Source organism: Protopterus annectens, chromosome 11.part0 (assembly GCF_019279795.1).
Source record: "Protopterus annectens isolate FY-2018-M chromosome 11.part0, PAN1.0, whole genome shotgun sequence".
Classification (NCBI taxonomy): Eukaryota; Metazoa; Chordata; order Ceratodontiformes; family Protopteridae; genus Protopterus; species Protopterus annectens.
In genome coordinates, this window is record NC_056745.1 from 1169792581 (window position 1) to 1169819293 (window position 26713).

At 44.6% G+C, this 26713-nt stretch overlaps 1 protein-coding gene across 1 annotated transcript in view; it reads right to left on the reverse strand.

Annotated features, from left to right (window-relative positions):
* Window positions 1-301: 301 nt before the first annotated feature.
* KMT2E (lysine methyltransferase 2E (inactive)) overlaps window positions 302-26713 on the reverse strand; it is a gene marked incomplete in the record, with an annotated part of 3388239 nt that continues 3361827 nt past the window's right edge. The window contains 2 exon segments of the mRNA XM_044088526.1: window positions 302-2155; window positions 2639-2739. Coding sequence (XP_043944461.1) covers window positions 680-2155; window positions 2639-2739 — 1577 coding nt within the window.

Below are 26713 nucleotides of genomic sequence, written 5' to 3' on the forward strand. Positions count from 1 at the left end.
TCTGTACATTAGATTACATTTCTACAAATATCCAAACAAAAACATGTGCCACACACAAAAAGTTTTGTATTGCATTGTTTTCAATAATATAATATGCTGTAATAACATGGAGCCAGTGGCTGACAAAAAGAAAATCTATTAGTGGTGACAGTAAACTGTGTGTTTATATATATATATATATATATATATATATATATATATATATATATATACACATATATATATATATATATATATATATATATATATATATAGACACACATTTTATATATATATATATATATATATATATATATATATATATATATATAGACACAAAGTATAAAAAATAATATGAAACCATTCATTAAATGAAACCAAATGGAACAATAAGTTTTGAAGTCTCTGTTAACTTTACACAACTTGGAAAACTGCTGGAATGTTTATTTAGAAAAACGAACAAAAACAAACAAAACAACCCAAAAAACAAACAAACAAAAAAATAATACTGGTTAACAGCACATGTACAATTCCAAGACTTTACAAAAGGCTGTATGCAGAAAAATAAGTATTAGCACTGGTACTTTCTTTTATACAAAGTTTAATTTACAAATTTTAAAAAGTACCACAAATAGGTACGCATAAAATATCTACAACATGTACACACTTTTAAAAAAGTTTCTAGTTTCTGTAGTCCAATCTAATGCCAGCCTGAGCCATGATAATTATTTTGAAAAGTTGGTGGCACTTGCGGTCGGTGAACAGGGATCTGTCCAGGAACTGGTGCCTGCTGAAGTCCCGGACTTCCATTAAGGTTAACAGGGCTCGAATGAGGACCAAATCCTGAGGTTACAGGGGCTGAAATACTAGCTGGACCTTGATTTGGTAAAGGATGATGAGGTCCTGTTATGGCAGACTGTTGTAGAGGCCCAGCTCCTAAAGCAGCATGATGTGAGGCTTGTGATGAATAAGAAGCTAATGTCTGATGAGCACCTGAAGAAAAATGGTGAGGTACTTGGTGAGTCTGATGTTGCAATCCTTGTACTGTGGCTTGATGTCCTGATCCTAAAGAACTGGAATTCTGTTGCTGTGGTGGTGGAGGTGGAGGGGGCAGTGGTGTAGTATTATGAGCATGCTGGTGCTGTGCTGGCAGTGTCTGGGATCCTGCTGCAGGAAGTGAATGATGGTGGTGATGTGCAGAACATGATGGTGGCAAATGATGTCCGCTTGACTGGGATTGAATGTGCGTTCCTTGATCTGCTGGTACTGCCTGAACAGTTGCTGTGGCAAGTGCTGCTTGATGCTGTTGGTGCAATCCTGATGGAGGTGAATGATGAGCTCCAGTCCCAGGAGGAGGAGGAGGTGGTGGTGGTGGAGGAACTGTTGATGGAGAACCTTGAAGAAGTGAACTGGCACTCTGAGGAGACACATAATGCCCTGAAGATGTTGCATGATGTCCTGAAACCGCTGCTTGGCCAGATCCTGTGACAAATGATCCTTGCTGAGGAATTCCACTCTGCAAATGACCAAAACTTTGAAAGTTCCCACAAGGTTGCTGGTTTTGATAATAACTACAAGGAGGGGGTGGTGGAGGAAGAGGAACAGCAGTGCTACTTACAGTTTGCTGGCTAAACTGACCATAACTTGTTGAAGAATGTCCTGATGATGGCTGGTTAAACAAAGATCCACCAGTCTGTTGCTGAGGTGAGGACTGAAGACTCTGAGATGATGGATAATATCCTCTTTGACAATCTCTTTGTGGAGTCCCAACCTGAGAGGACTGAGAAAGGTGAGATCGGAATGGAGATCCCATCTGCTGGGAATGAGGCTTTGGTGAAAGATATCCATGTTGCAATGGTGTTTGAGGAGTAGCAGGCATAGGAGAATGTTCTGTATGGGGTGATGGAGGGCACTGCAACTTCATAGGAACCAAAGTTTGACTTTGTGAACACTGTTCACTTAAACTTCTTAAATGCTGTTGTGGAGGATGACTTTTTGTCAAGGACTGGACAGCATTTGTAAGATGCTGAGAATGCAGCTTCTGATGACATTCTGACTTTTCAAGGCTTATGCCCTCTGCCTCCATTATATGTATGTCAGTCTCATGTTGACAATCCAATTTTCCAGGTTCTTTTCCAAGTAAATGCACAGAAAGGGAAGGTGCTGGTGAACATGGCTATATGAAAGGAAAAAGGCAAATGAACAACATATAAATTAGAAGAATCAATATTGCAGTTATAAAACAATGACTTGCATACTTTAATGAGAACTGTGTCAAGGAAAATCCAAACTGACATTTTTAAGAATAGGCAAACTGCAATTACATGGTAACATTTTTATCTCATTTTCAAATATTTCTCACAATACATGCTGAAAGTTTATTTTTAACATGTGCAAAAATTCTGACTTCACTGAGTGGTAACTACAGATTCCACACAGAAACAACAAAAATTATCTGCAAACAGCTGAAAGCAGGGGCTAAAAATAAATAAATAAATAAATAACAATAAATTGCAAAGATGTTCAAACTAATAACAGCATACCAAATTAATTGATGTGTAAACATGGTATCGATATAATTTAACATGAAACTTAGAAAAGCAAATTAACAACCCTGCCCATACAAAATACACAGTAGGAATAAAAATGCAGCATTTACCTTGCTGAACTTTGAAGGGCTTCTGCACATCACCTCAGAATTACTGGGAGACCAACATTCCTTAGCACACAGAAGCTCTGGAGTATTGTTACCAGAAACATCTGTTGAAAAAAATACGGGATCACAATGCTTGGAACAAATATATACACACACGGATGCAAAAGCTGAAAATTATATAAAAACTCAGTTACACATTCACCGCAGTAAACTAATAAGTAAAACAGTCCAACTTTCACTCACAGTATCATTATCAGGATATACCAGTCTTAGAGATGCTCTGAAGCCTTCCAATGATTAGCAGGTGTTTTTTTGTACGAAATGACAGCGTGTCCAACCCAACTAATCTCCTCAGGAATGTGGTTAGAAATCAAACGATTTGTGGACACAGCTGATTTCCATGCCTTCATAACATCTCCATAGAGGAGGGACGACAGAATTGGCCCTGCTTGTTATGTACTACACCACTGTGTACCGACAGTATGTATGGCAACTGCACATTAAGACAGGAAGTCTTGAAAGGCCTGCAATGTGATGAACGATGTACTAATCTCTAAAATGCTAATGTACAAACTGGTTTCAGTTTGGGACTCTACACAGTCTGCCATTGGCAATCCCCTCCCCAACCATGGGCAAAGCAATAGCAACAGACGCTACTGGGATTAGGGCACTTGTTCAGAGAACGAAGCAAACAATTTATACAGGACTTGAAAGCAATGGAAAATTATGTATAATGCTACAGGATCTGTTAACTGTGACCACCAGTCTTTTATGGTCCTGTGAAAAACTCACTCATACGGTCTAGCATAAACAGCTGCTGCCTTGACAGCCAATGTTTTAAGGAAAATAAAAACAGGGAATGTCTGTAACTAAACAATCTGAACTATAAAACTTTGAAAGGGAAGAATCCTGACCAAAGAAAGATATGCTCTGCTGGACGCTATCCATCCAGTAAATAACAGCACTAAAGAGGGCTCCATTTGGGACTCTAGTGTTCACTGTGCTTCCCAAGAACTGAATGAGATTCAAAAGAGACAGTCTCAAAGAAATTAGTCTTTTGTTTGGACTGGCTTAGTACCAGTTGCCCAAGTAAGGAAATATCTTAACCTTCTTTGGCACTGGTTCATTGCAACTAAGGGCATACATTTAGTTAACAACCTGACAGCTGAGACTGAATGCAAGTGTCCATAACTGGTAACATCTGGTTCTGACCAACTGCCAAAATATCCTTGACTCCTTGGACAACCCTTCTGTGGAGGCATCCAGGAGAATCACTGAAAATATCTGGATTCTTTCTAAGGACAAAAGTACAGTTGTGTACACTTACCATAAATGTAGATATTTTAGTGTATTCACTGTTGCAGTTATCACATCTGGGTTATCCCTGCAAGGGTAGCCCTCGGCCGGCCAGAATACCAGAGGCTTAGTATTTCTGCGTTGGTTGCTGTCGCTTCAGGACTGACGTCAGGTCATCAGTAGTATAAAGTAAGGCAGCCAACACCATTACATCAGTTTTTCTTGCCTTAACCTGTCAGGAGCCCCCAAGTGGGAGCCAGGTTCTGGTGGAAGAACCCCACTAGTAGAAAGTAAATACCAATATGTTCCTTGTATGGAAAGAGAAGAAGAAGAGGGGGATGGAGGGAGGGAAACCAGGACTGCAACAGTGAATACGCTCGAACATCTACATTTATGGTAAGTGTACACAACTGTACTACGTTCTTTGTGTTTCACTGTTGCAGTCATCACATTTGGGTTGATTCTCAAAGCTGTGGAAATGGGTGGAGGCAGTCAGGAAAACTAGGGGCTGGCTAGGATGCCCTGCAAGACTGCAGAGGCAAACCCTGCCCTGGATTTGGAGAAGATAGGCAGGTGGTAATGTTTGGTAAAGGTGTGAACAGATATCCAAGGTGGCAGCCTCCATGACGTCCCTGGTGGGGCCTCCTCTGAGGAAAGCTACAGAGGTGGAGACTGCCCTGGTGGAGTGAGTCCTGACCCCCTTGGGGGGAGGCTTACCGTGTTGCTTGTAACAGAAATGGATGCAGTGTGCTATCCATTTGGAAGTAGTTTGTTTGGAGATGGCTTTGCCCTCTGCCCCTGCAGCAAAGCTAACCAGCAATTGATCAGACTTTCTGAAGGATGTAGCCCTACCTAGACAGAATCTGAGCTGTCTGTGGACATCTAGAGAGTGCAGGATCCTTTCCCCCTTGTTCTGTGGGTTATGGAAAAAGGTGTGCAAATGAATGGATTGGTTGAGAGGCACACTGGACACCACCTTGAGCATGAAGGATGGGTTAGTCCTGAGGGACACCCTGTCAGCATGGAAGATGATGAAGGGTTCCACAGCCATTAGTGCTTGCGGCTCAGAGACCCTTCTGGCTGAAGTGATGGCCAGAAGGAAAGCCGTCTTCCAGGAGAGAAATTTTAGCTCTGCTGAAGAAGCTGGCTCGCTGGGGTTGGTGCTCCTCTTGGTTGCCTCAAGTTGCTTTCCCCTCTTAAGAACTGTTTGATCAGAGGGTGTGAGAAAAGGGGCTGCTCAGTGGGGAAATGAGCAGAGATAGCAGAGGCATGAATTTTAATAAAGGAAAAAGAGAAACCACTGTGTACCAGGTCAGCTAAGTAATCCAGGATGAGAGGGAGGGAGGGAGGGCTGTGCCATATCGGCTCCCTTAGCCTGAATCCAGGTGCTGAACCTTTTCCATTTGCCAAGACTTTCTAGAGCTAGGGCGTCTGGCCTCACGTACGACATCTATTGACTGAGGTTGGCAGACTGATCGGGGGTTAGGGAATAAGCTAAGCTGCCAAACTGTGGGTCTGCAATTAGTGATGCATGAATTCTCCTTCCCTCTGGGTCAGGAGGGTTGGAATCTGAGTGAGATGCAATGGTGGCAGTGGGGACAGGCTGCGCCAGCAGTGGGTACCAGTGCTGGCAAGCCAGTCTGGAGCAATAAGAATTGTCCTTGACTTTTCCTCCTTTATCTCTGTGGATGAGGAAAGGCATAGACTGATAAACTGACCCAGGGGAAGGAAAGGGCATCCACTTTCCAAACCATGCAGTGATGCTCCCTGGTACAAAACCTGCTCAGCTGATGGTTGGTGTGGGAGGCAAAGAGGTCGACCTTCAGGGTGCCCCATTTCTGAGTTATCAGAGTGAAAGTTCTTTTGTCGAGCTGCCACTCGTGTGGCTCCAGAAGACTTCTGCTTAAGTGGTCTGCCAGGGAGTTTTGAGAACCTGGTAGGAATTGTGCTAACAGGTGGAGTTGCATGGCAGAGGCTGTGTGCCAAAGGGTCATGGCCACCCTGCATAGACCGTAGGAGTGAGTCCCTCCCTGCTTGTTGATATACCTCATCACAGTGGTGTTGTCTGTTTTGATCAGGAGAACCCTGGGAAGAGAAGGGGCTTGAAAGCGGTCAAGGTGTGCTGGACAGCTATAATCTCTTTTTGGTTGATGTGCAGATGGATTTGCTGTGGGCTCCCATTGGCCCTGTATGCACCTTGCCATCCAGGTGTGCCCCCCAGGCATAGTCTGATGCATCTGTGGTGAGGGTCTGGACGGCGGGGGGGGGGTGGTGAGAATGGTAGTCCCTTGTTGTGGGAGCATGCTCTTGCCCACCAAAGAAAATCTTTTCTGAGGTAAGGTATCATGGGTATGAGAGTCTCTACGTCTTGGGAGGGTTAATACCAATGGCTTTTTAGGTACCACTGAAGTTTCCTCATATGCAGTCTGGCATATGGAATAAGTAGAATGCAAGATGCCATGAACCCCAGAGCTTGCAGAATTTTTCTTGCACATAACTGGGGTCTGGTGGCTAATTGAGAGAAGTAAGCTGTCAGGAAAGTTTGCTTTTTCTGGTGGAAGGAATGCCATCAGGGATAATGTGTCCAGGCTTGCTCCCAGGAATATAATCCTTTGGGTGGGTACTTGTTTGGATTTCTTTTTGTTGACTGTGTACCCTAGGGAGGTTAGTTGCGACTTGACAAAGGCCAGGTTCTCAAGCAGCTTTTCCTGTTTGTCTGAATTAGGCAGTCGTCTAAGTAAGGGTAAATCTGGATATTCCTTTGTCTGCAAAAGCCAATGGCCGGAGCCAGGCATTTTGCGAAAACTCTGGGAGCAGTAGATAAGCTAAAGGGAAGTGCAGAGAACTGAAAGTGCAGGGATACTGTCCTGAAACGGAGATATTTCCTGCATGATTCCCTGACTGCAATGTGGAGGTAGGCCTCTTTTATGTCTAGGGTGGCTAACCAAGCATCCTTAGACAGGATAGGTATGAGTTGCTGGAGGGTGAGCATTTTGAATTTTGGTATCACCAGAAAGGTGTTTAGAATGGATAGATCGAGGATGGGGCACCATGTGCCCTCTTTTCTGGGTACCAGGAAGAGTCTGGAATAGAATCCTTGGCTTATCTGTTCTGCAGGAACATGCTCTATTGCCCTCATAGACAGCAGTGAAAGGACTTGCTTTCTGACCTCTGCCCACTGGCTTGGGGAAAGATCTGGGAACCCTTTTGGGGTTGGTAGTGTGTGGAAGTAAAATTTGTATCCCTGGGACACTGTTGAGAACCCAGCAGTCATTGGTAATTGTGGCCCAGGTGCTTGCGTGGAAGGAGAGTTTTCCTCCTAGGGGCAAGAGCAGGTGGGCAGAGGGAAGGGGTGGAAGTGTAAAGTCATTGTGATTTCTTACCAAGAGGGGGTGGCTTAGCACTCCCTGGTTTTGAAGAGGAGGAACTCCATTGCTTAGATCTCTGCATTCCTTGGGGCTGTTGTCTGGGGAGCCTGCTTCCCCGTGGTCTGGGCTGGGCTGACCTGAAGGGTGCAGGAAAGGACCAGTGCCTGGAGGGGCAATGCCTACTGAACCTCGGGTGGCTGGAACTGCATGAAGTCTTTAACTGTCTGCATAGATTTAGCTTTTTCTTCCATCTTTTTTAAGACCTCTTCTGCCTTGGTGCCAAATAAGTTGTCTTTGCACAAGGGTGTGTCTAATAATTTGGATTTGACATGGTCTGGCAAGGGCTGTTCCTTAAGCCAAGCATACCTTCTAAGGACAGAACCGGTGACTGCTGCCCTGCAAGATGCTTCTATATGGCGTCAAAACCACACTGTAAGGTGAGCTTAGTTACTTGACTTGCAGAATACATTAACTCTTGTAACACTTTTATTTTCTGCACAAGCAGGAAAAGAAGATATTTTTTGTTTGAGGAGTTCCATGGTATGTTGCTGATATTTCAGCATATGGAACTGACAATGTAGTGCTCGAACAGCAATAGTAGCAGTGGTGTATACTTTTTTACCCCATCTGTCTAATGCTCGGGAATCGCTATGGGGGGTGGGATTCTTAGCAGAAGTTGCTTTAATTCCTTTAGGTCCTTGAGAGATAACCTCAGGGTCAGTAGTAGGATTTTTGAAAAAAAATTGTGAGAGTCAGGGACTCTAGTACCCGTCAGATTTTCTGGGAGCAGGAGGGAGGGTGTCAGGGGTCAAACTGGATTCTATAAAAACATCATCCATAACATCCAGGACAGGAGGAATGGCCAGAGGTCTGTGCTGTGGAAGATCTAAGAATTCCCTGAGTCTCTTTTTTTAACTGAGGGTAGCCCTGACATTTCTACAGGAAATGCTCCCTTAAGGTATGTAGGGTTTCCACAAAGGAAAAGTCCTCGGGTGGAGAGGCTGAAGGGATGGATTCCCCTGCAACAGAATCCTCATAAGCAGAGAGGGGTTGCATATCTTCATATTCAGATGCATCAGAGTCATCAGACTCCTGTTCAAATAAAACTACTGGGGACAAATCTCTTTCTTTTGGAAGGGGTAGCCTGGCTTCCCTTGATAAGCATTATAAGGTCTTCTGCCATTTTAAGCATTTGAGACTGAGGCAAGGAAGCAGGTGCCTGAGCTTGGGTCATCGTTTTTTTTGGGTGTGGTTCGTACCCTGGGCCTTAGAAACTCAGCAGTTTTCGAAAGAGCGGTAGATGTGAAAGAAGTTGTCAGTCTGTGTCAAGAATCGGTAGTGCAAATTACTTCCTTGGAAGCCGGTGCCTGCTCAGCGGCTCAGGACCCATCCAAGGTAGAGACATCCGCAGGATCCTTAGTCGAAGCGTCTCGTGGCATACAGGACTCTGAAAGAGTCTCAGTAGTGGCCTGCGAATCCACAGAAGCGGGCATCAGGGGATGCCAAAGCACCTCACTGAGGACCGGAGAACTGACGACTAGCTTAACGGATGCGCTGTCGGCAGTTTTGGACCTGTGCTGTCTGTCTCTGTTTTTATCAGTACGTTTTTTCAGAAGATCTGCTGTCGAATGGCTTACCAAAGCCATATCAGAATTCGAGGACAGAGCGAAAATATCTAGCTACAATAACGGCCTGACATATAGTTCTGGTGTTGAATAAAGCACAAAAGCGACATTGGGGGACGTTGTGGTCTGGGCCTAAGCAAGTGCCGCAGTAAGAATGAAAGTCACGGTGTGGTATTTGCTTTCCACAGGCAAGACAATTGTTAACTTTTTCTGACATCGGTTAGAGCAAGAAAAAAAGATCCCCAACTGGGTACTTAGCTTTAGAAGACTTCAACTTCAATTTGGAAATGGAAAACTCCGGTAGCGGCTGACCGGCACTCATGCGAACTGCTTCTGCTTTGGGCTCCTCGGCAAGAAAGACTGATGTAATGGCGTCAGCTGCCTTATTTTATACCACTGATGACCTGACGCCAGTCCTGGAGTGAGGGCAACTGACACAGAAATACTAAGTCTCTGGTATTCAGGCCGACTGAGGGCTACCCTGGCAGGATAACCCAAATGTCATGACTGCAACAGTGAAACACAAAGAACAGCTAGTAGTACTGTTTTCCAAGTGCAGTGTTTCAGGGATGCCCTAGACGCTGGTTTGAAGGGAGCCACAGTGAGCTTCTCCAGAATATAATTCAGGTCCCAGGGTGGAGGGATGGCTTTCCTGGGGGGCCTGAGATGCAAAATCCCTTTTAAGAACTGCTTAACAGGCAATCGAGAAGCCAGTGGGGGATCCAGAGACAGAGCATCTGAAATAGGAGCAAGGTGAGCTTTAACAGAGGAGTACACCAATCCTGACTACAAGAGTTCACACAAGTATGATAGTACCAAAGGGACATCACCCTGGAAAGGGTCCAACTGTGTTTGTAGACACCATAGGTTCATAGGTTGATACTAGGCTATCTGCCCTAGGGCATTTATAAGCCTAGCCAGAGTGTGTTTGGCTTTCGCCACCCTTTTAGATTAGTCAACTGTGCCTCTGTATAGTAGGTCACAGAAGATAGCCCTTTTAAGGTTAGTTTACTGTGCTTCTGTCTAGTAGGGACACAGAAGAGATCCCAGGGGTAAACCTACGATCTCCCATCCACTCGTCAAGATTTCTCTTGAAGAGGGTCATTGAGGGGCTCTGCCTAACATGGATTGGGATTTTGTTCCAGAGGGGAACCTCTGGGATATGAATCTGTCCCTCCAGCATGTCTTATTTATTTCTGTGCTGAGGTTTAAGTCCCTGGAGCGTGTAGCTCTAAGGGATTTGGATTTCCTGAGGTGGAGCATGACCATTAATTCTGGTTTGGACATGGCTTTATACGTCAGGCACAGATTGCCTCTGAGTAGGCGGTAAGCAACTGAGTAGAGCTGGAGTTTCTTTAGCCTAACTGCGTAGGGCATCTGTTTGAGTCCCTTGATCCTCTTGGTGAGGTACTTTTGGGGTCTTTCCAGTTGCTGCAGGTGTCGGGTAAGGTACATCCCAAATGGGGCATTGTATTCAATTATGGGCCTGATGAGTGATGACTAGAGGGGCACAATGACCTCTCGATCTGATGTGAACCCTTTCATGATAAGGTGGGCTATATAGAAGGTCTTTCTAACCACTTTGGCAACGTGATTGTCAAAGGAGAGATTGCTGTCTACTTGGGTCCCCAAGTCCCTAATTACTTCTTCCGTACTTAATGGATTACCACCTATGTGGTAATTTGTGGGCACTTTGTTTTTCCCAAAGGGGATGACTATGCACTTTTTGGCATTTAGCTTAAGGCCGTGGATCTGGCACCAGTTATCCATCTCTGTGAGACCCTTTTGGAGGATGCTTGTGTCAGTCGGCGAGTCGATTATGGCACCCAGTTTGCAGTCATCTGCGAACTTGGTCAGCCATAGTCCTCCCATGTTAGCCTGGACCTCAGAGAAATATATACCGAACAATGAGGGGAATCTTTTCCATTTAGGCATACAAGATCTCCTTGTATTAGGTTTCCTGGCCTCCTGCAGGTCTGAGAGCACATCCTCATTGGAAAGGTGTTTGTAAGGGATCAGAATTCCATCACCCACAGAGTAAGGTTCAGAGAGTATAGGTGTGGGTGTATTAGGGATCCCTTGTCCTGTGTGAGAAGGTCCACTCTGTGAGGCAACTTGTGGTGATTGTCCATGGCTAAACACAGGAGGAGGGGGAACCAGTGCTGTCTTGGCTCAAAGGGAGTCATCAAGAAGATTTTTCGTTTGTCCTGTTGAATTTTCAGCAGGACTTTCTGTAGAAGTGGGAAGGGGGGTGCATACAGAAACATCCCCTTCCAAGAGATTGAGAAGGCATCCATTGCCTTTGCCAGGAGATTGGGCAGCCTGATGCAAAAGGATAGAAGTTGTCTGTTTAATGGGGAGGCAAACAGCTCTGAGGTATATCCCATTTGTTGACTATATCCAAGAACACCCCCCCTGTGGAGCATCCTTTCGTAGAACTGTGACATGGACCTGCTCAATGTGCCTGCCTGCGTACTCTGTTCTGAAGGGATATACAGAGCCTGTAGTATGATTCACTGCGTTGTGGCAAGCTCCCACACTTGGAGAGTTACGTCTGCACAGCAAGTAGGATTTTGTTCCCCCCTGCTTGTTCACATACCACAGAACTGCAGTGTTGTCTGTGAACAACTTTAGTGGGTCCTGTTTCCGCGTTGGAAGGCCTTTAAGGCCAACAAATTTGCTCTCATCTCTCCGATACAGATGTGGTCCTGTCTGAAGGAGTCCAGCCAAGTGTCCTGGACTCTCAGTGAACCCATGGTTGCTCTCCAACCCAGATCCGAGGCATCCGTATACATCTTCTGCATTGGTAGGGGAAGCTGCAAGGGGAGTCCTGAGTTGCAGCTCACTTGGTTCACCCACCACTGAATCTCTTTTTTCAAGCAAGGAAGGAAAGGGATTTTGTACTCTAGAGGATGAGAGTGCTGTGTCCATATAGACCTTGGGTACCACTGTAGCTTCCTCATGTGGAGCCTTGCTAATGGTAACATGGGAATGGTTGATGCCATGTGACCAAGGAGTCTGAGGTACTGCCTGGCAGTCAGGTCTGTGGCTTGGAAGACAATAAGCAGGTACTGCTTTAAACTTTCCACCTTTTGGAGTGGCAGAAAGGCCCTCATGACAGACGTTCTTATCGTATACCCCAGGAAAATGTGGTCCTGAGAGGGAGTCAAGTCGGACTTGGGATAATTTATCTTGAAGCCCAGTGTTTGCAAGAGTGAAATTACTGTTTTTAAATGGTTTTGCAGGGATTCTGTGCAGTCTGCCTGGATGAACAGATCATCTAGGCAAGGGAAAATATGAATCCCTAGGGTCCTGCAGAAGGCCACCACTGGTGCCAAGGACTTGGTGAAGACCCTTGGTGCTGCAGAAAGCCCAAAAGGCAAGGCACAGAATTGAAAATGTGAGGAGGCCACAGAAAACCACATATATTTCCTGTAGCTGGGCCTTATTGGGATGTGTAGGTAGGCATCCTTGATGTCCAAAGTGGCCAAGAACCCTTGAGGAAAGATCAAGGGAAAGAGGGCATGCAGAGTGAGCATCCAAAAGGTGGGTACTTGCAGAAAGAGGTCGAGATGGAAAAGATCTAAACTTGGTCTCCAGGGACCATCTTTTCTTGGGACTAGAAAAAGTCTTTAGTAGAAACCCTTTCCCCTTTCTGACCTAGGGACAGGCTGAATTCTTCCCTGGGCCATTAGGTTGTCTATAACTGGTTGAAATAATGGAAGTTGTTCTTTGGGGAGCTGTGGAATGCCTCTCAAGGAAGGGATTGTGATCCAGGTCATAAAATAACCAGTATGTATGATGGACAAGACCCACCTGTCTGTGTTGATGTTTTTCCACACAGGGAAGCAGTGAGAGCCTTAGGGAAAGGGGGATGGTGCCTGGGGGTTGTTTTAAGGATGGCAGGCAGTCACAGACTACCCACCCTGTCTTGAAATTGAGATTGTGGACTGGGGTCTGGAAGGAGTGGCTTGTTTCCTGGTAGTCCTTCTGCTCCTAGGAGGAGGAGGGGGTGTAGAGTACTTCCTGACAAATTGGGTCTTAGAGGGGTAATTCCTGTGGAATTTAGGGATAAGAGAGACAAACGTGTTTAGGTCCCGTAACTCCTTTTTCTTTTGCTGCAGAGTTTTGAATAATTCCTCCAACTTTCACCCAAAAAGGGCAGAGTTATCCAGGAGTACATCTAAGTCTTGCTCTGATATCATCAGGAAGTGGCTGTAACCTAAGCTAGGAATATTTCCTGAGCACAGAAGCAGATTGCAGCAGACCAAGCAGAGACTTCTGCTGCATTGTAACTGCACTTAACCGAGTGCCTTGGGATCTGTGAAGATAAAGACATAAGGCTAGATAACTGAGCTTTGGCTGTAGACTCTGGAATTTTACTGAGCAGTTTTGTGGCCTGTCCTAAAGGGCTAGGGCATATTTGGACATGTGGGTTTGTTAATTTACTGCCCTAAATGCCAGGGTAGATGAAGTATAGACCTTTTTCCCAAGGCGTTCCATGGTCTTACTGTCTCTGGGGAGAAGTGAGGAGGATGGAAGGAGCTTGGAGGCTTTATAAACTGACAAAGACAGTGCCAGGGTCTGCTGCAGGGCACTTAATGAAGAATTTGCCCCTTCAGGGACCTTGTAGAATCTGTCAGGCTTACGTGGAGCAGGAGGCTGGGAGTCTGGGATAAGTGATGCTGCACTTGAAAGCATCCAGAAATGCAGGCAATACAGGGGGAATAGCTGAAGGAGCAGGGGAGTCCATTTGAAGAAGTTTGCAGTACCTCTTCTGGAGCTCAGTCATTTCCCAGGAATTCCATTTGAAATGCTCCATCATCTTTGAAATGGTCTTTCCAAAGATAAGGTCCTCATCTGGGGAAATCAGTTTCTGCAAAGTCTTCTTCAGGGGAGGCGTAGCCAAGGGGAGATGGCATTTGTGGAACACAGAAGAGGAAATCCTCTGAAAAAGAGTTAGAGGATTCCTCAGCTTCAGGCTGGGAAGGGTCCAAGACCTGAAGCCTAGGACTCATTACAGGAGGCGGCTCTGGGGAGGCTAAGGGTGTAGCAAGGCCTCAGAGCCATAAAAGCATTAAATAGGCTTTGAGAAAAGGCCTGCCAATCTGGCTGGCTTTGAATTGCTGGGGAAATAGGTTTCCTTTTTCTTTTCTTTTGAGGGAAGGCCTAGCAGGTATCTGGACCAAGGTAGGCCTGGATTTGCAAGCCTGTGAAGTACAGGAGTGATCTGTCTGAGTAGCCAATATGAACCAAGGTTCCCCCTCACAGTCAAAAGCCAATGCCTGCCTTACCTCCAAGGATGTGCCATCTGCGCTGGGTTCTGTGGCTTCCACACTGGTACCCACTATACCCGTATCAATGGCAAGAACATTCCTCCAGGCTGACGTTAGCCAAAGGAGGGACGTCGGGTGGAGGAGGTGCAACTAGAGGCCTAATAATCTTGGTCTTTTTCTTAGGTGGCTCGACGGGTTGACCGGACGGTCCCTCCATACCCAAGGCTAAGTGCTTAAGGCACTGGTTTTCGAGGTAAATATTTAATGCGTGCAGATGGCTGGGTAGCGTTAAATATTTAATGCGTGCAGACGGCTGTGTAGCATTTTCGGGATGAAGGCCTGACAGATGGAGCAGGACTTTTGGCTGTGCGTAGGCCCTAAACAAAAAAAGCAAAGCTCGTGGGTGTCTTTATGGGGGATCGGATGACCACACCTGCACTTTCCCTTCCTGGAAGACATGACCCTACACACAAAGCAGTGATCAAAAGAAACAAATGTCCCCAATGGGGCATGGCAGGAACAGCTGACGTTTGACTGGTGTCAGAAAAGTTCTGAGGTCTGGTACGTGCAGACGTCACTTTTATGGCGCATGTTCCCTAGGCCAACATCAGACATCCCACGTACCCAGCAATGACTACAAGCTTTTGTATACTGCCTGGATGTTCGGGCAGCAAGACAGGAGAACCCAAGTGTTGAGAATACTGCAACATGTGAATAGAAGGACGTCTATATATCTGGGAATGAACCTGTAACAGGCCTCCAACCCTTCTGTCCAGCTAACTGAAAAGACTATGGATGGCTAAAATGTCAACAAAAAGTGTCCCTTCTTAAGGCTGAAGCTGCTGCAAAAACAGGTGCTGAGAGTAGCAAAAGAAGAAGACTATATATCATTAGCATCTACAGTGGCATCAACCATACACTTGAGGCCAATGAGAGAAGTCCCTCCTGAGGCCAAAGTCAACTGAGGCTAATGCTGATGACGACGACACTGGTGCTGAACTCAGCCCTGATGATGGAATGATTTGTGACGGATCTTGCATAAAATGGTCTGGAGGAAGCAAAAATCTTGCATAACTCAGAATATGAAAGTGATCACACATTCCATTCAAACCAGTTGAATGGGCGATTTCTCAAACAGTATTCTAAACAGAATCTTTGAACACCAGAAGGGGAAATAGTGTTAGAAGACTTCTCCTCTTGGATTCTTAATAGGACTTTAAAAGGAATCCCCGTCTTTAACCCATTTAACAACTCATCTTTATTCTGCTTTCTTTTTCCCTACATCTTTCTGTAGATAACAGAATCATCCTTAGAAAGTGTGGGTTTGGCCCTAGAGGATGATAGGGTCCATCCAAAGCAGTGCTCACTGTACAAAGTAGCCCTATCTGCAATGGATACAGAGCTATTTTTTAATATAAACTATTTTCTTACCATTCTTTAATGCTAGATGGAGAGTGTGAAGAAGCACAAATATCGCATTCAACAGAGAAATGCATTTCTCTTGAACAAGACAGAGGTCTACCTTAGAGCAGGATTTTCTGCCAAAATTTACTTTTTTTGTAAGATTTATTCTCCATACCCAAAACTGAGACATTTGACAATATAGCTACAGAAAGTACAGATGTAACAAGAAACTGCAAAACAAATATACCATAACACCTCAGCAACTAAACAGAGAAAAAGCTGTAAAGCTGAATTCACAGGAACTATAAAGCTGACTAAAATATTAGAAAAAGGACTGATTAAATCTGTAACATGGATTTAAAAAAAAAAAAAAAAAGTTATGCACTTACCATAACGTTCCATCTGTGTTGTTGATTTTCATTCCTATTCGACTGATGGGTTTGGATCTGACTTGGCCACTTGTAAAAGCTTGTGGCATTCCAGAACTCTTGAACTTCTCCCTTACCCACAGTGCATCCTCCCCATTACCTAAGATGTTGTTTGCAAGCACTAAAGAAAGTAGTACTCTTACAACTTATACATATACGTGCACAATTTGGATAAAAAGAGAGTCTCAGAGAGGAAGGGGCAATGCCACTTCTGGAGCTAGTGAAGGGATAAGGATGTAAGCCAAAAGTTACATCCTCTCACTCTTTTACAGAGGACCTAAAAAACAGTTGGGGTTGGTGGGAGGGGAGTCGAGAAGGAATGAAAATTGACAACACAGATGGAACAATACGTTAAGTACATAACTTTTGTATCTGATGTTGTCAATGTTTATTCCATCCTCGACTGATGGGACAGAGTCCACAGCTACTTAGAACCCTGGGTGGATTCAAGGAAGTACATTTCTGAGCACCACTGAACCAAAGATGCTCTACCTCTGGACACCAAATCCAGCTTATAATGAGAGATAAAGGTATGAGGGGAAGCCCAAGTTGCTGCTGGACAAATATCATCCACAGAAGTTCTTGAGTGGAAAACTGAACAGGTAGCTACAAGCTCTGGTAGAATAAGGCAGTACTTTGTAAGGCAATGCCTTTCCTGTCTTGTTATAAATAAAGGAAATACAGTCAGTAAAAGCCATTTAGCTAAGGTGACTTTAGATACAGGTGCACCCAACTTCAAGCCAGCAAATGATACAAACAACTGATCAGTTTTTCTGACATCTTTTGTTCTATGAAGATAGGAACATAATTGTCTATGCACATCAAGCAAGTGTAGCAAACTTTGCTGAAATAGTTTGGAAAGAATACTGGATGATTAATACATTGATTGATGCTGACTTGTGATACTATCTTGGGCAAAAAGGATGCATTAGCTTGTAAGGATTCTCTATCCTTATGGAAAATGAGATAATGGAGGTTTCACCAACAATGCCTGAACTTCCAAATTTCGTCTGGTGGAGGCAATGGCAACTAAAAATAAGGTCCTTCGAAGACAAAAATTTTAGGTCACAATCATGGGTAGACTCAAAGGATGGTGGAATCAAGGACTGCAGTACCAAACTGAGATCTCACGGTGGTGTGAGATTTTTAAAAGGAGGTTTAAGAATTGTGCCACCCAAAAAGGCTTTATATAGTTTGAGAAGTTAGTGAGTGGCCATCAAATCCAATGTGGAAATTAGAACTTGCTGCTAACTGGACTCTCACTGTTGAAGAATTGGCCCCTTGGTTGAAAAGCAATGTCAAGAACTCTAGCACATGATTAACTGGTGCCGAGAAGGGATCTATATGCTTCTGAATAGCCCAATGTACAAATCTTTTCCATTTACTAGCATAAAGTTTTTAAGTGGATGGCTTAAGGAAAGATAGCAAGATGTGATGCACAGGGGAAGAGAGTATTGATTGTTTGGCTATTACTGGAATTGGAGAAACCAAGCTGTCAGCATGAGGTTCGGAAGGTCCAGATGTGTCATGCCTGTTGGATGAGACAGGAGGTCTGGAGATGGGTCCAGAATCCAAGGTTGGTGAACTAAGTGAGGCCACAGGAAGGTAAACTAAATCTGTCAAGACCAAAAGGGGGCAATGAGGATAACTTTGGTCTTCAACCTGGCAGCTCCCTGAAGGAATTTCAGGATTAAGGGAATTGGGGGATATGCGTAAAGTAATACAGGGGGCCAATTGTGGAGAAGAGCATCCCTTGCTGATTCCCCCTATGGGGGGATCAGGACAAAACAGCTGCTGCACTTGTTGTTTAGGGGTGATCAGAGAGGTTGCAGAATGGCTGGACCCATTTGTGGAAAATTTGTTCTGCCACTTTCTGATTGAGGGACCATTTGTGAGATAACAATATGCACCTGTTCAGCTTTTCTGTTAGCATGATGGAATTCTCCAGAATATGCATTGCTAAGAGAAAGCGGTTGGAAGATATTGCCCATTGCCACACCCTTAGCACTTCTCAACATAGGATGTACTATCTGGTTCCTCCTTGTTTGTTGATGTACCAAACCACTGACTTATTGTCCATTTGAATTGCAATCGATCCTGATGGGAGAGCATCCTGAAAAGCTTGCAACACTAAAAAGCACTGCTCTTAACTCTAGTACACTGATATGCAAATTGGCCTCTTTGGGGGACCACATGCCTTAGACTGTCTTTCCCAGGTAATGCCCCCCCCAGCTGGGAAGTGTCCATGGTCACTATGGCCTTGGGCTATGAGGGGACAAATGGATGACCCTGTAGCAACTGATCCGATTGGATCCACCATATCAGACTTCTTTCACAAGTTTGTAATTCATACTGGGGCTGACGAGAGTAGATAAAGAATCGACCACTGAGATGTCAGCATCCATTGGAGAATTCTCATGTGAAATCTATCTAGTGGAACAAGGATTATCGCTGCTGCTGCCATTACTCCTAGAGTTTGTAGTACTAGGAGAGCAGAGATTGTGGTACTGTGAAGTATCTTGTTGACTTGTGACCTTAAAGTTTGAACTCTTGAAAGTGGAAGGGATGCTACTGTTGACCTTGCGTCTAGTAGATGATCTATGAATTCTAGGAATTGGAGTTGTCTCTAGATTTGACTTCTTGAAATTTATAGTTATTCCAAACCATGTGCAAGCGTGGATTACCTCTTCTTTTGCCATAATGAGATGAAGACTGGTCGGAGTGGTAATGGACCAGTAAGTACAAATGGGTGTCATTACATCTGTTACTGTGGTGGTTTTCATGTTGAAACACAGGGTTCCTGACTTCAGATCTACCCGAAGACTTTCACTAACAGCAGCACAACCATAAGTCCCTTCAAACTACTATGCTTCCTTATACTGACCTGCTCCAGGGCCTTGTGCATTTCTAGGTATGCTAAGTGTGGTAACCCAAGTGAGGTACAATGCATCTGTGGTCAGTCTGCTCCCCTTTTAGGCTGGGCCATCAAGTTTGCCTGGACTGACCTCTACCCTGACTGGCTCACAAAGAAATTTCGCTCTTCACAGTTAAGGAAAATGGCATTATCTGGTGAAGCGGAGGTAGTGTTACTGCCAAAGGCTCCTTACTCATCAATATATCTTTTTCATATGCAGTGTATTTAGAGGCATCATACGAACTGATAAGTGATAAAGGGCTTTAAGCATTTCCCTAGGTGTAATCTTGCCATATTGAACCATGTCTGAGAAAGTACAGCTGTGCAGTCAATTTACCATAACTGCAGATGTTACAGCGTGGTCACTGTTACAGTCCTACTTTAAGGATCTTGTCCTCAGACTGAGGTTTGACCACACTTTCAGAGCTGAGCTCCCACATGACCACAATATGGACATCCTACAGCACCTGGTATAAAGATGGTTAATGCCTGGCCATCTTCACTTTTTTTTTAATCATCCTCCTCTTAGCCAGTGTTGTCATAAATAACAGGCTACAGCACCTTACCAGCCATTCCCAGAGATCTTGGTCTGTGACCTGCAGACAGCTTTATCTCTTGAGACATTGAACAACAGGACAGGAAGGGAAGAAAGAAAACCACGGACAATATACAGGGAAATGGATGACAGTATCCATGCTAGCTCTCAGTGTGTCAAAAGAAACTGGGATGGTGGGAGGGAATCAGGACTGCAAAAGTGACCATACTTGAACATCGACAAATATGTTGATTACATGACTGTACTGTACTCTTTGTGCATATGACTGTTACAGCTGTAACCACAAGGAAGGTCATAAAAGCTGGCCCCAAAAGCAGGTAAGATACTTGGGCTAATGAAAGAGAGTGGAGGGCAACATACCATTTACAATGGCAAAGGCAAACCCTACTCTTGCCATGAATATGAGTTCCAACTTACAATGTTTGAAGAATGTGTGGCAAGAGGACTTTGTGGTACCTTCCAAAGCATCCTATGCACTGAACTCCTCTTAGGAAGGCAGTAGTAGATGCTGCTGCCCTTGCACTGTGTGATCCGATTTTCACTGGTTCTGTGGCAAAAATTAATACAGTTGGCTATTCAATTAGAAATGGTCTGTTTGAACACAAGCAATCTTTTCTTATCTTCAACAAAGCAGCAAACCATGTTTTCAACCTTCAAATTTTTGGCACTATCCCGTTTGTGCTTCTGAATGACCATACAGAATTCTTTTCCCTCTGTTCTGAGGCATAAGGAAGAAAAATGTTAACTGGACAGCTTGGATCATTGTTATTTTTGTAACAGCTTCAGGCTAACAGGAAGGGTAAATGTGCAAATTAACCTCGTCTTCCTGAAACATGAGGGAGAGTTCTCAACATGTCAATACACGGAGCCTGAATCTCTTCTGACTGATGTGATTAACAGCAGGAATGCTGACTTCCAAGACAAGAATTTCAAGGCTGCAGAAGTATCTAGTTCAAAAGCAGATAAGTTCAGCTTTTTCAGCATGAAGTTTAGGTCCCAGGCTAGAGCTGCAATTCACCTGGGGGACCAGAGATAAAGGACTGCCTTCAAACTGCTTATCCATTTGCTTGGATAACAGGTCAAATGTCAGGAAGTATATCTGAAAGATGCACTTTTAATGATGTGTAAGCTAAGCTTGGACAGAAAAAAGAAGTTATATCTTACCATAATGTTCCATCTATGTTGTTCATCTTCATTCATTACTGATGGGGCTCGGAAGCAATCCTCGGTTCTGACTCAGCTGCTGTGCCAAGCTTGCGTCAGCCAAAAAAACTCTCATGGCTAAGATTACCCTTTGAAACAGAGGTCAACTGACCTGTAGAAAATGCAGTAGGGAGGGGGGAAGTGACTGGAATTGAAGACTATTGTTTGGGTCGAAGGGAGAATCTGAACAGGTGTCATCAAGTTCGGTACTGTGGTAGTGAGAACAGAGGTTGACAGTACCGATATAGTCTTATCAGACTTCGGTTCAGTAATCAGCATCGAATTAGAGGACTCAAGTCCCGGTGCCGATGAAGCTGAAGGCAATTTGGTAGTCATAATCAGAGTAGGTTCCACAGTCGGCACAGAGGAAGGGGTTTTGAGCCCTGGTGCCAAGGGAACTGAAGACAATTTAGGTCTAGGCTCTAAAAACTTTCATTCTGGATCTTTAGGAGAAGAGGGAACCGAATGGCTCCTCTTCTTGTGTTCTTTCCTAGGAGGGGGAGAACCCTCTGACGCAGAAAGAGCCTCTGAAAAAGGAGATTTGAGTAGTCCTTTTAAAGTAAGTTTATTGCGTCTCTCACTCAATGTATGGGTACTAAAACCTGCACAAATATTACATGGTGGTTGAACAGTTAAATGAGGCACATTTAAGCAGTATACACAAAAAATCTGCATCCGAGTTCGGCATTTTACAAGCATACTGGTCACAAGCTTTAAACCCAATGGTACCTTTTTTGTCTGCCATAACCACAAAGAAACAAGGTCATTATCACCTGTAAATACCACAAATCAACAACAAACCTACAACACTATAACAAACACACTTTTATTTTTGAATATATAAAGAAGAGAGGAGGAGGAAACAAAAGAGTACCAACAATGGTATCCCGAGAATACCGCGGAGGGTAAGGGCAGGAGCTACCAATGATGGTAGGGAAGAATACCAGAAAAACGGTAAAGGGGAGGAAGAGGCACTTTACCAGATAAAAGATAGCGAGAAGGTATTTATCAACTGATAAAGATTCAACAATAAGAAATAAGTTTTATCAACAAAGAAAAAACACTTAGCTGAGAGTGAAAGGCTTGACACGTCCTGACAAATATGCAGCAAACGAGATCTGAGGTAATGGGGAGAGAGACACTATGGGTAATCTTAGCATGACAGTTTTTTTTGGCTGACGCGAGCTTGGCACAATGGCAGAGTCAGAACCGAGGATCAGTTTCGAGCCCCATCAGTAAGGAATGAATGAAGACTAACAGCGCTACAGTTATATAAGAACTTTCCATAAAAGTAGATGTCAGACTGACTGTTGCAGTGCTATTAACTAACAGGATAACTGCCAAGGATTTGAGATTTATACAGAGATTTTATTTTAATACAACGTGTTTTTTTAGCAGTGTTGGATTTGAGTGTCCTTGCTATTTCGTGGATTTGTTTCAATCTTAGTTTGTTGTAGCAACTGCCAAGGACAGCCATGCATCCAGCAAGCCTGGGTGCCTTCCCCTTATGACACTGCAAACATTGGCTTATAAGGAACATAAAAAAACTCAAGAATGTCTTTTTCCAAACAAGCAGCTGAAGCAGAAGTAGAGTCAACTATATAACACATGTACAAGTAAAAAGAAAAAAAAAGTGGAAAACACAAAGAACTTACCTCGGCCAAACTAAAAAAGGAAGAGAAAGAAAGGGGAAATGAGAGAGGGACGTATGCAATACTATCAGTGACCAGTTGGACATCTGTGTTATGGCATACCTCTCAAATGTATAGAGTTTTGTAGAAATGTCCAGATTTTTGCCTCATGTTTTTGGTCTGTTTCTTCTAAAGTATTAAGTTTTCTGGCAAATCACTGTGGACTGAAGTCAGAAAAAAATGACAGACCTTGAGTTTCAGACTTCATACCATTTAGAAAATTCATGCTAATGCAAAGCCCGTTAGTGTAGCAACTTCCTATGCTTGTAAGAGCAGTGTTTAAAAACTGTCCCTATTTCTAGGCCTTTAATCCCCATTATATATGGCTTTGTCCAGATTTCTTGCTCTAAGAAGTTGAGAGCTGTGTGTTATGGTAACTTTTTGCATAACTGTACCATGGCCTTCTATGACCACTGTTGCATTACTATTACTCAATGGGAAATTCCCAAAGCTGTCTAAAGTTAGGGAGGAGGAACCCTAAATACTGGTATGGCGCAAAAGGTCTAGCAAAATTGACTGAGCAAACTCTGTTCTATCCTTAGAAAAGGCAAACTTGTAATGTGTTGTGAAACTGTAAACAAAAGATGAAATAGTTGCTTCAAGAATATATTTGGAGTCTGCTTTAAAGAAAGTCACTAAAGAAGCAATAGCTCTGGTGGAATGGGTTAACTGAAACCAGAGGTAAGAAAAAGATATAGCAATAGATGTCCAATTAGAAATAATTTGGAAACAGAAGCACCAACATTTGTCATAAAAAGAGACAAAAAGGTGATCAGATTCCCTGAGAGACTTGGTTTTGTCTAAATAAACGTAATAAAAAAGCACAGATGCTGGGTAAAATGCTCGGTATTCACCTCAAAGCGAAAAATAAAATAACTAACAAACCACGACTGAAGGAAGAAAACTTTTAGTTATGTACTTACCATAACTTTAGATGTTTGGGATCCATCTCGCCTACATTCTTGTACTGATGGGTTCGGAGCCAATCCTCGGCTCCGACTCGGCACGCTATACTATAGAGCGAAGTCTCTAATTGGCTGAGCTATCTTATATCCCAGGATGCACCACCACTACTTCCCCAGATCTTGTTTGTCCGCACACATGCCCACATTCAGAGACAGTTGAAATAACATTGCCAGGTGTTTCAAGATGAAACAGCTAAACTGAACCGTCCGGTCTCTTCTGATCTCCAAGGCAGGGGGAAGGAGGGTGGGTTATTAGGAATGTAGGCGAGATGGATCCCAAACATCTAAAGTTATGGTAAGTACATAACTAAAAGATGTTATGTGATCCTATCTCGCCTACATTCTGTACTGATGGGACAGCGTCCCTAGCACCTGATTCCTGGGTGGCTCACTGGAAAACACTCCTGAGAACTGTGGAACCGAAGGAAGTTCGCTCCCGAGATGCCACGTCCAATTTGTAATGAGAAATAAATGTGTGAGGAGAGGCCCAGGTAGCCGCAGCACAAATGTCACTAATGGCAAGCTTAGAATGAAAGGCTGTCGAAGTAGCCATAGCCCTTGTAGAATGAGCTTTCACAGTGGTTGTAAGCTCTCTATTAGAAAGAAGGTAAGAATGACTGATACAGTCTCTGATCCACTTGGCAATAGTGACCTTCGTGACGGCTTTGCCCAATTTATTGTCCGAAAAGGACACAAACAACTGATCTGTTTTCCGTGTTTGGTGCGTCCTATCTAGGTAGAAACGCAATTGCCTGTGAACATCCAATGTATGGAAGATGTATTCCGCTCTGTCTGAGTAATCTGGGAAGAAAACTGGGAGTTCCAATGACTGTTGAAGACAAAAACTAGAACAAACTTTGGGGACAAAGGATGGATTAGGCCTGAGGGATACTCTATCCTTGTGAAAAAACAGGTACGGTGGTTTGACACATAGAGCTTGAAGTTCCGAAACTCTTCTGGCTGATGTAATTGCCACCAAAAAAGCTGTTTTCCAAGAAAGAAATTTCAAGTCACTAGTTGCTGCCGGTTCGAAGGGGGAAGAGGTCAAGGCACCTAATACGAAATTAAGATCCCACGGTGGAGCGGGATGAGAAATCGGAGGTCGTAGCAGCCCAGCACCTTTCATGAAGGCTTTACACAACTTATTGCTCATCAAAGGTGGGTCTATACTTTCATGAAAATTAGAAATAGCTGCCAATTGAACCTTAATGGTAGAGACCGAAGAACCTTGATTGAATAAGGAAGCTAAAAATTTTAAAACTTCTGACACCGGGGCAGTAATGGGATCTAACCCCCGGAGTTGGGCCCAAATGGCGAATCACTTCCATTTGCTGTTATACATTTTTTTAGTCGAATTCTTGTGGGCCGAAGACAAGATATGTATAACTTCTGAGTCCAAAACCTGGTTCCTGACTATGGTCGGAAGTGGAGGAGCCAAGCTGTTAACTTCAACGAGTGAAGGGACTGATGGAGCTGTCCCGACTGGTGGATCAAGAGGTCTGGAACCTGGTCCAGGAACCATGGACTGTCCAGTGCGTATTTCCGAAGAAAGGGCAGCCAAACTTGACGAGGCCAGTATGGGGCAACTAAAATCATCTTGCTCTGCAAGTGAATCGCCTTCTGGATCACCCTGGGAAGAAGGGGAACCGGTGGAAAGGCGTACAGTAGGCCGGTGGGCCAAGCTTGGACTAGGGCGTCCTTGGGAAAGCCCCCAGAACTGGGGTGAGAGAGAAGAACTGTAGACATTTCGTGTTGAGGGGGGTTGCAAAGAGGTCGCAACAAGGAGTTCCCCATCTTCTGAAGATCTGAGTTGCCACTCTGTCGTTCAGAGACCACTCGTGCGGGGAGAGAATAGTTCTGCTCAGTTTGTCGGCTATCACATTGGATCTCCCCGGAATGTGTGTTGCTACCAAGAAATGGTTGGTTGCAATAGCCCAATCCCATACTCTCATGGCCTCTCTGCAAAGAGGGTAGGACCTGGCCCCTCCTTGCTTGTTCAGGTACCAGACTACTGACATGTTGTCGGACTGAACGGCAATCATGCCCTGGGGGAGGTAACTGTGTAGTGCCTGAAGCGATAGAAGCACCGCCCTCATTTCCAGTATGTTGATGTGTAGGGAACTCTCGTGGGGGTGCCACTTGCCTTGGACTGACCTGCCCAGGGAATGTCCCCCCCACCCCGTCTGGGAGGCGTCCGTAGTCAAAGTGGCCACTGGAGGTGGAGGAACGAAGGGGCGCTCCTGATCCAGGTTGGAGGACAGAAGCCACCAACGGAGGTCCTGTTTGCACGTCTCCGTGATTATAATGAGGTGACAGAGGGAGATCCTGATACGACCACTGGACTGACAGGAGCCACTGGAGAATCCTCATGTGCAATCTTGCTAAGGGAACTAGGAGAACGGTAGCCGACATGGAACCCAACAGTTGTAGGGCCATCCTTGCTGGGGCTCGGCGTTTGAAGAGCAATGCTCGGACTTGAGATTGTAATGTTTCTATCCTCTCTGTAGGAAAATAGACCCACATTTGCTTTGAGTCTATCTCTACTCCGATAAACCTTATGCGCTGAGATGGCAGCAACACAGACTTTGCCCAATTGAAGGTGATTCCTAGGGAGTTGCCCAGAGAAATAGTGGCTTCTAGGTTTTGTAAGAGTAGACGCCTGGAGGTGGCAGTTAGGAGCCAGTCGTCTAGGTATGGAAACACCTGGAATCCTAGACTTCTCAGGTGAGCAGTCACCACTGCCAAACATTTGGTGAACACCCTGGGGGCTGTGGTGAGACCAAAGGGCAGTGCAAGGAACTGGAAATGACTTGTCTCCCAGGCTGAAGCGCAAGTGTCTCCTGGACGCCTGATCTATCAGGATGTGATAATTGGCGTCCTTGAGATCTATGGAGCACATCCAAACACCTTTCTCCAGCAGCGGGAGAATGGATTGTAAGGTGACCATCCGGAACTTGGACTTCTTGACAGAACAGTTGAGCTTGCTGAGATCCAAGATGGGCCTCATGTCCCCGGTCTTTTTTGGCACCAAAAGGAATCTTGAGTAAGTCCCTAATCCGATCTGGTCTTCGGGGACCGGTTGGATGACTCCTTTTTGAAGCAGCTTCGAAATTTCGATGGCTGCGAGATCCCGTTGACTGGGTGGTGGGTCCGGGATTTTTCGGGATAGTGGAGGGGGCTGAGAAAAAGGAATGTTGTAACCTCCGGCAATGATCCGGAGCACCCATCGGTCCTGAGTGATATTCTCCCAGGCCTTTAGGTGCCCCGAAAAACGACCCCCGACTGGCTCTGGAGCGGCGCAGTCGGGCAATCCTTCAGGGATGCTGGAAGGTTGAGGAGCCAGGAAAGGACT